Source organism: Carcharhinus amblyrhynchos, chromosome 6 (assembly GCF_965287045.1).
Source record: "Carcharhinus amblyrhynchos chromosome 6, sCarAmb.v2.hapA, whole genome shotgun sequence".
NCBI classification, from domain to species: Eukaryota; Metazoa; Chordata; class Chondrichthyes; order Carcharhiniformes; family Carcharhinidae; genus Carcharhinus; species Carcharhinus amblyrhynchos.
This window is the reverse complement of record NC_137329.1, coordinates 35,988,674-36,001,999: the sequence shown is the minus strand read 5'-3', so window position 1 is coordinate 36,001,999 and position 13,326 is coordinate 35,988,674. Positions and strand designations below refer to the sequence as shown.

General features: G+C 39.9%; 1 protein-coding gene across 3 annotated transcripts in view; it reads right to left on the bottom strand.

The window, feature by feature from the left end:
* Positions 1-13,326, bottom strand: part of ipo7 (importin 7) — a 76,136-nt gene that overhangs the window by 51,040 nt on the left and 11,770 nt on the right. For all 3 annotated transcript variants that reach the window (XM_080190213.1, XM_080190214.1, XM_080190212.1), the window contains 2 exons: positions 3,292-3,445; positions 225-383 (listed from right to left, as the gene is read on the bottom strand). In XM_080190213.1, the coding sequence (XP_080046339.1) occupies positions 225-383; positions 3,292-3,445 (313 nt within the window). The remainder of the gene's footprint in view (positions 1-224; positions 384-3,291; positions 3,446-13,326) is intronic.

Here is a 13,326-nt window from a genome sequence, read left to right as displayed (position 1 = left end):
CCATATACATTCCTCTCCATGCAAATCTTTACATTGGCATGAATAATTACAACCTTGGATCAAACGTTGTGTTGGGATGAGGGAGGGAGGTGTGGATGGAGGCAGAAGAGTCATTAGTGCATTTCAATTTGCAGATTTTAAACAAGCATTATTTGGCTTCATTGGCTAAAATGCCCAAAAGGTATATTGGAAACCATTCAAAACCAAAAATATGAAGAGCTTACTCATAGTTCTTCACCAACTGATAGAGACAGAGGAGGATTCCAAGCCAATAGGCACTGTTATCAGACTGCAGATAGAATCCAATTTTCTCGACAACTGCTGGCCACCTGCCAGGATAGTCATGCTTGATTATTTGGTGAATGCAGGTAGTAAGTTGCACCCTAAAAGAAAATAACAGTGTTAATTCACGGTATTGAGATACTACCTCAAGAACAAACTCTTATTACAATTTAATAAATGAACATGCAAAAAAAAACAGATGCTACAGAACTGTGATGGTTTAAAGCTTATAAACAGTTAAGTTATATTCAAGTGTTAAAAGCTCAGTACAGCCATAATGCCAAGCCTAAATACAACTGTTTTGCCATGCCTTTTGATTTAATCTACATTTAGTTGGTGGACAATGCAGCACTTGGTGTGCATAAGTGTCCTTCCTTTATTTCTGTTAGAATTTTTTCCATTACATTACATTATACTCTTTACATACGGCTATTTAATGTTAGGGTACCAGATCAGAAACCCCAAGGCAGATCAAGAAGCCAGGCTAGACTCCAATAATGTTTGTCTTGTGAGGATAAGATGTTTCATTCCAGGTACAATTCTATTGACAAACTCAGAAGCTTTTATCAAAACAAACTTTATTAACAACATAGTTTAACTATAACAAATGAATTAGCTTAGCAGTTAATTGAAAACCCAAAAACAACACGATACAGTTCTTAACTGCAAACTGACGGCTACGAGTTCCAATTCAAGCAATATTTCTTGTAGACTTGAACTCCTCTTTTAAAATTACTTAAAACACAAGCATACATGGTCGTGCTTAAGTTAACAGCCTTTGAGCTTTCAGAAAGCTTCTGGAGAGACACACATTTCTTTCAGCTTCAGGGAGCAACTGCTCTTTATTTTTGAAAATTAAACTACTCTTTCCTGCAAGCTGAACCCCTTCCTTTAATCACATGACTCAGCCCCTGTCAATCAAGCTAATCAAAACTCACTTAACTCTGCATACCCAGTCTAAAATCTCAGGAGAGCATAAGTAAACAAAGGTCCATTAACTCTACCAAGTAACGCAGTTACCATCCTGCACATTTTCCCAAATAGACTCTTGTAACAAAACACTGCCTCTTAAAGCAGCCCTACATTAAACAAAGTACATCAAAATAGCACAGTATCGTCACATTATCCTTGTACACTTCTGCCCAGTACACAGTTTGTTCAGTTACCCTATTCAAAGAAGAACTACGTATGTACAAGCCTCACTACTTAGCTGACTGTTCCATCATGAACTATCACAGCCAAACTCAACACACACTTGAGAAATTTATGCTTTCATCCAGTAGGGCTTATTGCTAGACATGCAGAGTTAAGTGAGCTTTGATTAGCTTGATTGAGAGGGGCAGAGTCATATAGTTAGAGGGAGGGTCCAAGCTTGCAAGAAGTTTCATTTTCAAAAAGAACAGTTGCTGCCTGGAGCTGAAACAAATATCTGTGTCTTTCTCTCAGACCAGAGGCTTTCTGAAAGCTCGAAGGCTGTTAACCTAAGCACAAGTATGCTTGTACTTTGCTAACTAAAAAGAGAGGTTCAAGTCTACAAGAGGAATATTGCTTGAATGGGAACTCATAGCAATAGGTCAGCAGTGAAGAATTGTATCTTGTCATGCTTAGGTATGACAACCAATTGCTAATGGTTACGGGCTAATGCCCAGTCATCAGGAGTGCGTGAATCCTAAAGCGATCCAACCCTCTCCTTATCCAGGTCACTACGTACAACTTTAAAAATAATTTATCTGCAAAGTTAGTGGAAAACTATATATCAGCTAACATAGAATCCCCACAGTGCAGGAGGCCAACCAGCCAATCGAGTCTACACCAACAACATTCCCATTCATAGGCCTCATCACTGCAACTCCACGCATTTACCCTGCTAATCCCAATACTAAGGGGGAATTTAGTTGGCCAATCAACCTAACCTGCACATCTTAGAACTGTGGGAAGTAACCGGAGCACCAGGACAAAACCCATGCAGACATGGGGAGAATGTGAAAACTCCACATAGACAGTGATCGAATTTCCATGCCTATAAAGCTTACTTATTTGTATGCAGATTTTTCTTCCCATTAAGAAAGGATCAATTTAATCCATCAAGAGAAAATACCTTATCCCCTATACTGTTGTTTACAAGACCCACATCCATCAGGACAACAAAAAAACTAAAATGCAACATAAAACAGCGACAAATATTTGAACAGTAAGCCAGAAAGGGAGTGTTCTCTGAGCTTGAAAAAGAAAACTACCAAACACCAAGTAGTAGACTATTGGTATGAACTTAACTGCCAATAGTCAGTTAAGCCAGTATGTGACTAAACCACACAGAACAGACCACTTTTGATTATCTGTATGCACAGAGTAATTTAATGGCAGTGAAACTAAAAATGACCTAAATATCACATGCTTGTGCAGTAGCATCTTGAAAGCAGAAGACAGCAGTGACTTGGAGTAGAGAACACAACTCAGGTCTCCCGGCTACAATCCCACCTAGTCACTTCAAAAACGTGCGTGTAAACAACGTGAGATTCAGTTGGCCCTCATACTAAGTAAATTACCTCATCTTCACTTGCTACCAATACAATATATGAGGTCACATTATGCAAGTAATGTACTGAGGAAGTGGATAATATGCACAGCTCGGATTCAGCATCACTAATCCTCTCCAATGGGAGAAAGCTAAAGGACAGCTATAGATAAAACAGCAATTAGGATAAGCAGCAACAACAAGTTCAAGGAAAGAAAGTGAACACATGAAAGTTGACCACAGCTGCTTTTGTAAGCCATCTTGCAGCTGACTACCAAGTATTGCTATGATTTGGAAATAGGGCATCATGTGTTCTTGGCTTAGATAAAAAGGATCTTCACAAGTCAAAGATTGTCACATTCTTAGGGAAAGTTACTGCAAATTCACATTGACTGGCAGCATTTCCTGATCAGACATGGTGTTAATTTGCAATATGGTATTCACCACTCTGTGCAGTAGCGTTTATCAGCAAAAAAGCCTTTCCTATTACAAACCTTATCAACTCGGGTGACTGAATAATAGCCTCTATTATGTTGTCACGGATGAACTGTTGATCTTCTTCTGGAATAGTAAATGGTGGCACATCACTTGAAGCAGCTTCACGCTCAGCCCAGTACTGCGTAATTGTATTTTTCAAGTAAATTACACCTGAGAGAGAATTAAATCATTAAAAACTGAATAAATTAGTTACCAACATTTTTGATGATTTGCAATTCTGGAATTTAAATACATAACTTGGGAAAGATTTACTGATGTTTGTGACTCAATATTTGGATCCAAAAAGCGCAAGCTGGCCAGCTTCTATAAAGAAATGGCATTTGAAATTTATGTTGAAATCACCGTTCAAATTAAGTGACTGAGATAGAAAGATCTGCATTTATACAGTAAGCTACACAATGTCAGGATGTTCCAAAACACTTTGTAGCAAATTAAATACTTTTATAACAATTATTGGTGGAATGTAGGAAAAGTAGCAACCAAAATCGCACATAAGATTCCATAATGGAGAAAAGAAGGATATGTTGATAAGATGTGCTAAAAATAAAGGGAGGCACATGTGGAGTATAAACCTATTGGGCCAAATGGTCTCAGTGCTGTAAAATTACCAGATCATCAATTTTTAAATCTCCAGTGAAGGAATGTTAGTCAGGACCACTGCCAGGTGGTCTTTATGGCCACCTCACAGAGCAATTTAACATATCACGCAAAGGACAGCTCTTTACAGTGGAGCACTCAAGTATCAGCCTAGATTAAATGGTCAAATCTTTGAAGCACGGTTTGAATCCCCAAATTTCCAACTTCAAGGCAAGAATACCACCACTGAGCCATAGTTAACACCAGAAATGATGAGATGTGCACATGCACATTGTGATACATACATATAAATTCCAGTGAAGTAGTTGCTCTTGATTTAAAGTTATTTGGTTAGAGCAAATATTTCTAGACACAACAAAGAATAGTACAGCAGAGGAATAGGTCCTTTGGCCCACCAAGTCTGCGCCAACACAGATGCCCATCTAATATGTTCTTGCCTTCACATGTCCATATCCCTCTAGAACGTTGCGATAGAATCTGCTTCCACCACTTCCTCCGGCAGCAGATTCCAAGCATTCACCACCCTCTGTGAAAAACTTGCCCCTTTCATCTCTCAAACATCCCCCTTTCACTTTCAATCTATGTCCCCGAGTAATTAACACTTCAGCCTTAGGAAAACCTACTCTATCCAGGCCTGTCATAATCTTGTACGAATCTTATCAGTTCCTCCCGCACCCTCTGACATTCCAAGTTTGTTCAACCTTTCTTCATAGTCCGTATCATCCGAACCAGGCAACCTCTCGGTAAATCTCTTCTGCATCCTTTCCAATGCATCCATTATTAAGTGCTTCAAAAGGTTAGTCATGGCACAAATCAATTCCAACCTCCCAGACCACCTGGATCCACTACAGTATGCCTACCAACACAACAGGTCCACAGCAGACGCCACACTCCTGGAACACCTAGATAACAAGGACACTTATGTCAGACTCCAATTATTGAGCTCATTCAGCCCTCAACACTATTATTCCCATGAAACTCATCTCCAAATTCCGTGGTCTGGGCCTCGGCACCTCCCTCTGCGACTGGATCCTGAACTTCCTAACTCACAGACCACAATTAGTAAGGATAGGCAACAACACCTCCTCCACGATCATCCTCAACACCAGTAACCCACTAGGCTGTGTTCTCAGTCCCCTACTATACTCCTTATATCTATGACTGCGTGGCCAAATTCCCCTCCATTTCAATTTTCAAGTTTGCTGACTACACCACCATAGTGGGTTAGATCTCAAACAATGACGAGACAGAGAATCTGGCGAACTGGTGTGGCAACAATAATCTCTTGCTCAATGTCAACAAAACAAAAGGAGATTGTCATCAACTTCAGAGAATGTAAAGGAGAACTTGTCCCAGTCTACATCAATAGGGACAAAGTAGAAAGGATCGAGAGCTTCCAGTTTTTAGGTGTCCAGATCACCAACAACCTATCGTGGTCCCCCCATGCCAACATCATAGTTAAGAAAGCCCACCAACACCTCTACTTTCTTGGAAGACTAAGGAAATTTGGCACACCAGTTATGACTCTCAGTAACTTTTATAGATGTAACACAGAAAGCATTCTTTCAAGTTGTATCACAACTTGGTATGGCTCCTGCTCTGCCCAAGACTGCAAAGAACTACAAAAGGTTGTGTATGTAGCCCAATCCATCACGCAAACCAGCCTCTCATCTACCTGACTCTGTCTACACTTCCTCCTGCCTCGGCAAAGCAGCCAGCATAATTAAGGATTCCATGCACCCCGGACATTCTCCATTCCACCTCTTTCTTCGGGAAAAAGATACAAAAGTCTGAGGTCACGTACCAATGACTCAAGCTTCTTCCCTGCTGCTGTCAGGCTTTTGAATGGACTTACCCTGCATTAAGTTGATCTTTCACTACACTCTTGCTATGACTGTAACACTACGTCCTGCACTCTCGTTTGCTTCTCTATAAACAATATGCTTTTTCTGTATAGTGCACAAGAAACAATACTTTTCAACTTATGTTAATACATTGACAATAATAAATCAAATCAATGTGTCAACATCCTTCGGTAGTGTGGCGACCAGAACTGTATACAATACTCCAAATAAGGCCTAACCAAAGTCTTATTCGGCTGCAATACGATTTTCCAATTCCAACAGTCATCCAACTGATGAAGGCCAATATGCCATATAGAACATAAGAACATAAGAAATAGGAGCAGGAGTAGGCCATCTAGCCCTTCGAGCCTGCCCCGCCATTCAATAAGATCATGGCTGATCTGTCGTGGCTCAGTTCCACTTTCCCGCCCTCTCCCCATAACCCTTAATCCCTTCTCTTATCAAAAACCCATCAACCCGCTTCTTAAAAATATTTAGCGAGGCAGCCTCCACCACTTCAACGGGCAGAGAATTCCAGAGATTCACCACCCTTTGAGTGAAGAAGTTCCTCCTCAACTCCGTTCTAAACCGCCTCCCCTTTATCTTGAGGCTGTGCCCCCTAGTCCTACTGTCTTTTTTGAGCGGGAAGAGTCTCTCCACCTCTATCCTATCCATCCCATTCATCATCTTATACGTCTCAATGAGATCTCCCCTCATTCTTCTAAACTCTAACGAGTACAAGCCTAGTTTATTCAGCCTCTCCTCATAGCTCAATCCCCTCAACTCCGGTATCAGCCTAGTAAACCTCCTCTGCACTCCCTCCAGGGCCAAAATATCCTTGCGCAGGTGCGGCGCCCAAAACTGCACACAGTACTCCAGCTGCGGCCTCACCAATGCCCTATACAGCTGCAGCAAGACCTCCCTACTTTTATATTCAATCCCCCTCGCTATGAAGGCCAGCATCCCATTCGCCTTCCTGACCACCTGCTGCACCTGCAAGCTGGGTTTTTGCGATTCATGCACAAGGACCCCGAGGTCCCTCTGCACCGTCGCCTGCTGCAGTTTTTCGCCACGTAAGTAATAGTCCTTCCTACCATTCTTCCTACCAAAGTGGACCACCTCACACTTGCCAACATTAAATTCCATTTGCCATTTCCTGGCCCATTCGCCCAGCCTATCTAGATCCTTCTGCAGACTCTCCACACCCTCCGCACAATTTGCCGTTCCCCCAATCTTGGTGTCATCAGCAAATTTCGACACCCTGCACTCGGTTCCCTCCTCCAGATCATCTATATAAATGGTAAATAGCTGAGGCCCCAGCACCGACCCCTGGGGCACCCCACTAGTCACCATCCGCCAATCCGAATAGCACCCATTGACCCCCACTCTCTGCCTCCTATTTGACAACCAATCCTCTATCCACGCTAACACCCTACCCCCAACTCCATGTCCCCTGACCTTCTGCAATAACCTCTTGTGAGGTACCTTGTCAAACGCCTTCTGAAAATCCAGAAAGACCACATCCACCGGCTCTCCTCTATCCACTGCCCTAGACACATCCTCATAGAACTCCAGTAAATTTGTCAGACATGACTTCCCTTTAATGAAACCGTGTTGCGTCCGCCCTATCAAGCAATTCCCTTCAAGATGCTTCTTGTTCACCCGAGCTGCCACCTTCAGGGAACTGTGCATCTTCACATCTGGATCCCTCTGTGTGCTAATATTTCTAAGGACTCTACTATTTACTGTATACTTGCCTTTCCAAATTATATCACCTCACATATGTCCTGTTTAAATTCCACCTGCCATCTCGGAGCCCAGGTCTCCATCCAATTTATATCCTATTGTATCCTCTGAAAATCCTCCTCACTACCTGCTATACCCCCAATTTTTGTATCATCTGCAAATTTACTAAATCAGACCATCTACATTTTCTTCCAAATCATTTATGTATTACAAACAACAGGCCCTAGCACGGTCTTTGTGAAACACCATTTGTCACAGACCTCCAGTTAGAAAAGTACCATTCCGCTGCTACTCTCTGCTTTCTATGGGCCATATTTTACTGAGCTGCAGATCAATGCTGCCAACCATTCATTATACTTACTTACTGATTGCTATGGAATTTTATATCGGAATTCATTATGGAGAACCATGTCAGGGTCATGTCCTCTTAGGGGATGTGGGGCTTGGGCATGATGTGCAACGTGTGCCTATTTAAATATTTTAAAAGTTTATTTGTCATTAGTGTCATAAGTAGGCTTACATTAACATTGCAATGAAGTTACTCTGAAAATCCCCTAGTCGCCACACTCCAGCACCTGTTTGAGTACTGAATCCAAACAGATGCCAGAGTGTGGCGTCTAGGGGATTTTCAGAGTAACTTCATTGACTTGGCCAACGCACCTAACCAGCACGTCTTTTGGACTGAGGGAGGAAACCCATGCAGACATGAGGAGAATATGCAGACTCCACACAGTGACCCAAGCCAGAAATCAAACCTGGGTCCCTGGCACTGTGAAGCAGCAGTGCAAACCACTGTGCCATTGTTCTTCAATCTTACTGTAAAGAGTGCAGAATCTGTACCAGGATGTCAAATAGAGTTCAATTTTAATCAGGTACTGAAAGAGAGGGTGAAAGATAGATGGGATTAAAGGAACAAAATAAAAGAGGCAGACAGGAAAAATCCAGAAAAAAAAATGTTATTTTTCTGACTCTCCAACAATTAAAAACTGGAATGAGACACTATTTTAAGAATTAATTGCTAATGCCAAGGAGGTTTATTAAAGAAATAAAACTAATCACATTATTAAAGAAATACTTAAAACTGGCATTGGTAAATCCTAATCTTTTCTCATGTAGTTAATAGGTCTATCATTCAAGAACTGAAACGTCATGTTGTTCTATGGATTTCAATATCAAGTCTCCCCACCTCTTAAGCTTCTGGAAGAACAGGGCAACTTCCTGACTTTTGCTATTAACTATGCATGTGTGGTCACTGATATTTCCTGACCAATATAAACTTTAATAAGTGAATGCTCTTCAGCTCACCATTAATTTTACAACAGAGTGCAGCCCTGTGCATCTAGAGCTAATATTCTGGACGGCAGTTATCACAATTTGAGGAGCACGAAGCTCACGACAGGAAAATATATTGACCCTTGCAGCAACAAAGGACATTTAAAAAGGGCCTGCACTTTCCTTCCTCAAATTTCACTTTTAGTAATCACAGTATCTGAAGTTTTAATTAGCGTATTTACAAGTAACCATAAATAAGGAAGAAAGGAAAATCTTAAAACATTCTTCAACTGGCCATGTCTGTTTCTCGGCTATATTTCTACATAATTAAAATGTCTCAACTGCAGTCCACTAAAAATCCTAAATCAAATAATTTAATTATCTAGGTAGTAACTAACTTGAAATATTAATTCACTCAAAATACCATACAAATCTGGCGCCTCTGCAGTTGAGCAGAAAGAATTGAATTTTTTTTTAAAATGTAAAAGCCAACCAACAGGAACAATTTTTTAGTTGTCAGTGACTATTTTGGAGGTCAGTTCACCTTTGCAAAAAAAACTTAAACACAGCCAAGCCAGAATGTTAAGATGAATTAACATGAAAATAACACCTGCCAAGCTAAAACAAGACAATAACTATAAAAGTAAAATGTGCACGTGACTCTTAAATGAGAGCACTGTATCCTCAAAAACTGCTAGTGTGAAAATTACTACAAACTGCACAAAATTTCATTTTGTTTTGCCCATCCATACAAATTTTCTTTCCCAGCAACGGTTCATGCTGAGTTCCAGCTTCATAGGCTGTGGCGGTTTTTTAGTAGGTTGCTGATTCACTTGACCCAAAACAGGTAAGCTCATTATGCAACAATGGAGGTAGCATAGCTCAGGCTTATCGCATTTTACCACATGTGCACAGTGCCAATTCCTAGTCTTCTCTTCATAAGATCTGCAAATCCTTCCTTTTCAGATAATTATACTCAAATTCACATGTGCTGAGATCAGTTGCACTGGCCTAGAGTTTGCAGTCAGGAAGGAGCAACAATGCTTGCTGCTAATCTTGAAATAAGCTCCTCAAAAAATCTAGCAATGTTGAATTCCCCGTTCCTTTAGTCAGTTTAATTCTGGGGCTAAATCAAGGAGATTGTGAGGTATACAGCAAGTGATATTATCAAGCAATAAGCAGTCACAATGAAGTCTGCACATTTCACAACCCAGAAATTAAAAGCAACTATCTTTTGAATTTATTTTCAGATAGCGAAACAAATGAAGAAAACTGAAGCGAAGTTAAACAAACTTCAATTTCAGTGGAGTAATGATGGTGAATGCTGACATTTTTGCAATCATTACCACCACAAAATCCAGGTCAATGCTGATATTTTTGCAACCATTATCTCCACAATATCCAGGCCATTAGCCCCTCAAATCAACAAATACAGCAGAGATCAGGTCAAACCAGAGGAATGCCTGCTTTATATGACTCAGCATTACATCAAGGTTAAAATGAGCATTTATTGTACTGCTAAATTTTATGCAACAATCACCAAGACACACAAAAACCAAAATGGTTTAACCTTCATTTGTACTGAACCAGCTTTCAACTAAGGCAGTAGAGATGTGACAATAGGCTGGAATGCATCAAGCTTAGGGGAGAGTGAACAAATCCTGGGTTTCCACCCTTAAATGAGAGATGACAAGACAGGTTCAGCTTTAGTGACCCTCAAATTTTCTGCTGACACCACTAAAGTTCATTCAAGCATCATAATCTCTTGCTTAAGCACCAGACAAAATTGGCACGAAAGGACAAATATGAATTTAATCTCTGGCCAAGGCAACTTTGAAAAGCAAAGCCCAATTTTCCAATACAACACAATACTTTAAAGCTATTTGAACACTGAACTATTGCTGCCTATGCATATCTTCATTAAATAGGAACTAAATTAATCTGAGCAAAAACTCTTTTTTTTAAAAGAATGCATTAAAAGCAAAGGATTAAGTTAGGATGCGTCAACAATAAACTGCATAACAGGGAAAAATATTTTCAAAAGCCTTCACTGATTTGGAAATGAACAACTGGTAGGATAAAAGGAATCCTTCAAATTGATTTTACCCTATGTTGTTGCTGAGGTACATTTCCAATAATGGTTGTTGCCTTTCAGTATCTTGTCAAAGTATTAATTATTCATTTATGATATGATTAAGAGAACCCTGACTACCGCATGTCAGGGTATCACAGCAATCACACTTGTCATCCAATGCCCACTAATACAATCCCAATAGGAATTAACGAAGCAGAAACCATGCACCAATTTCCTCCTTCCTAACCGAGGGCATGGAGAGCAATAGTATCACTAGTTACCACCATTACGAGCAAGAGCATCTATCGCAACACAGACAGTAGAATTGGATGGCTTGTGTTCTTTAGGGGAGAAATATTCTGATCTGCTTAATCTTCCATGAATACAAATTTTTCTCACCAAAACAGAACCAAATTAAATTTAAAGTTGGTGTGACAAATGTACAAATATTTATTCATTCTTGTGATGTCACATTAAAACCTGCTTTGATGGTTGATTTCAAGAGAGGATTTGGAAGAAGTTACTTTTAACACTGGGTTGACAGAAGCATTGCACATTTACTCAGCTTTTAAAATAAATTTTATTAGTCATAAGTTGGCTTACATTAACACTGCAACAAAGCTATTATGAAAATTCCATAGTCACCTCACTGAGGGAGAATTTAGCATGGCCAATGCATCAAACCAACACATACTGTGGGAGGAAACTCAAGCAGACATGAGACCACCATGCAGACTCAGCACAGAGACCCAACCCAGGATTCGAACCTGGGTCTCTGGCTCTGTAAGGCAGTAGTGCTAGCCACTGTGCAGCCACTACAGGCAAAGTAATATTTAAGACGCCAGCACTGACATATCTCTGTAGACTTCTAATTATACATGAATCAATGGACTTTCTTTGCAATCAAAGCATTTCTTGTACCATAATAGAAAATCTTCAATCTCCTGAATGATTGTAGACACTGGGAAATATTACTTAACATACAGGAGGAAACAACGACAATACAAAAGCAAGAGAGACCATGCCAAAGCCTCAGCTGGAAGTTGTCTGCAAATATGGGCATTACACTTCTGGAAAAGTGTAAAAGCATTAGAAAAGGGGGCAGAGGTTTACCAAGGCATGGTTTACCAGAATGAAAGAATCCCTCATTATGCAGAGAGATTAGAAATGTTAGGATTGTTATTGTAAAGGAGGTTGCAAGGTAATCTAATGAGAAATTTTCAACCCGAGGCTTTGAAAAAGAATAGGGAAAAATTATTCCCTCTGGCAAGTGATCATGTATTTGAAATTATTCATAAAAGATCAACAGGATAAATTAAATGGGGGGAAAAAATCCTCAGTGTAGTCAGGATCCAGAATGCTCGACTTGAAAAAGTAGAGGGAGAGAATTTCACAAATAATTTCAAACCCGAATTGAGAACGAGGAACTTAGTATTATGGACATAAAGGAGGAATCTAGGGTTAAGAGCCAACACATACATATTAGGCCAAATGGCCACCTTCAGTCTTCTTAAGTTTTTATGATTCATTCTTCAAAGTTAAGAGTGCAAGAAAACAGTCAGAACTTTTTATTTAAATCAAAAATGATAAACCTCCAACATGAGAAAGTTTGGATTTATTTTGTTTGGTATTTTGTGGAGCTGCACTTGTTGAAAACAAACAAGTTACATTATGATTGCTGTACTGTACATTCATCTTATTGTGAATCAAAGCAGCTCAATTTATACCAAGTTTCATTCACAAAGTAGTTATTCAGTCTTCAAAGAGATTGAGGAAGCAGTCATGCTAAAGACACATTTGGCCATTTCATTGGAGAATGCGACAGATATGCTCAAGGTTAAACAATCATGCAAACATTTGGGATGTCATGTGGCTTGTGGAAATAAATGGCACCATAGAACCATAGAGAGTATACAGGTCTGAATTTTTAAACAGAAAGACAAACTGTCAAGACAAATGAGAATGGATACTATGTAGGTTCTACCTTCCAATTTTCTCACTGTCCACAAAAAAAACAAGGGACTGCAAAGCAGAAATTGCTAGGATACCATTTCCAAGGGCAGTACCGAAATTAAAAGGTGACTGAATACAACAGTTCGCATCCAACATGAAGTTTCTAATTACTAGTCTCTCTACAAGAATTCTCTTGATAAACCTGGTCACTTTTTGACCCACAGAAATCTTACAACACAGTTTTGGTAAATTAAGCACCATGTATTTCCAAACTGTGTTCAAGAGGGAAATATTAACCATCCACAATTCACAATCATGTCTATTTCTGTAACCTCAAGACTGAACCTTTTTGAACTCCGGACTAGAGAATGAAAAAAAAAATTACGATAACACTATGATCACTACCCAGGTATCTCTGATGGAGATGGACAATGGACAAGGGAAGCATCAGGCAAATTTGCTATTTTATACTCAAATCAGCTGAAAATCAAAGTCTAAGCGCACACAAGAATAATGGACATGTGGGTGACATACTACAAATGCCA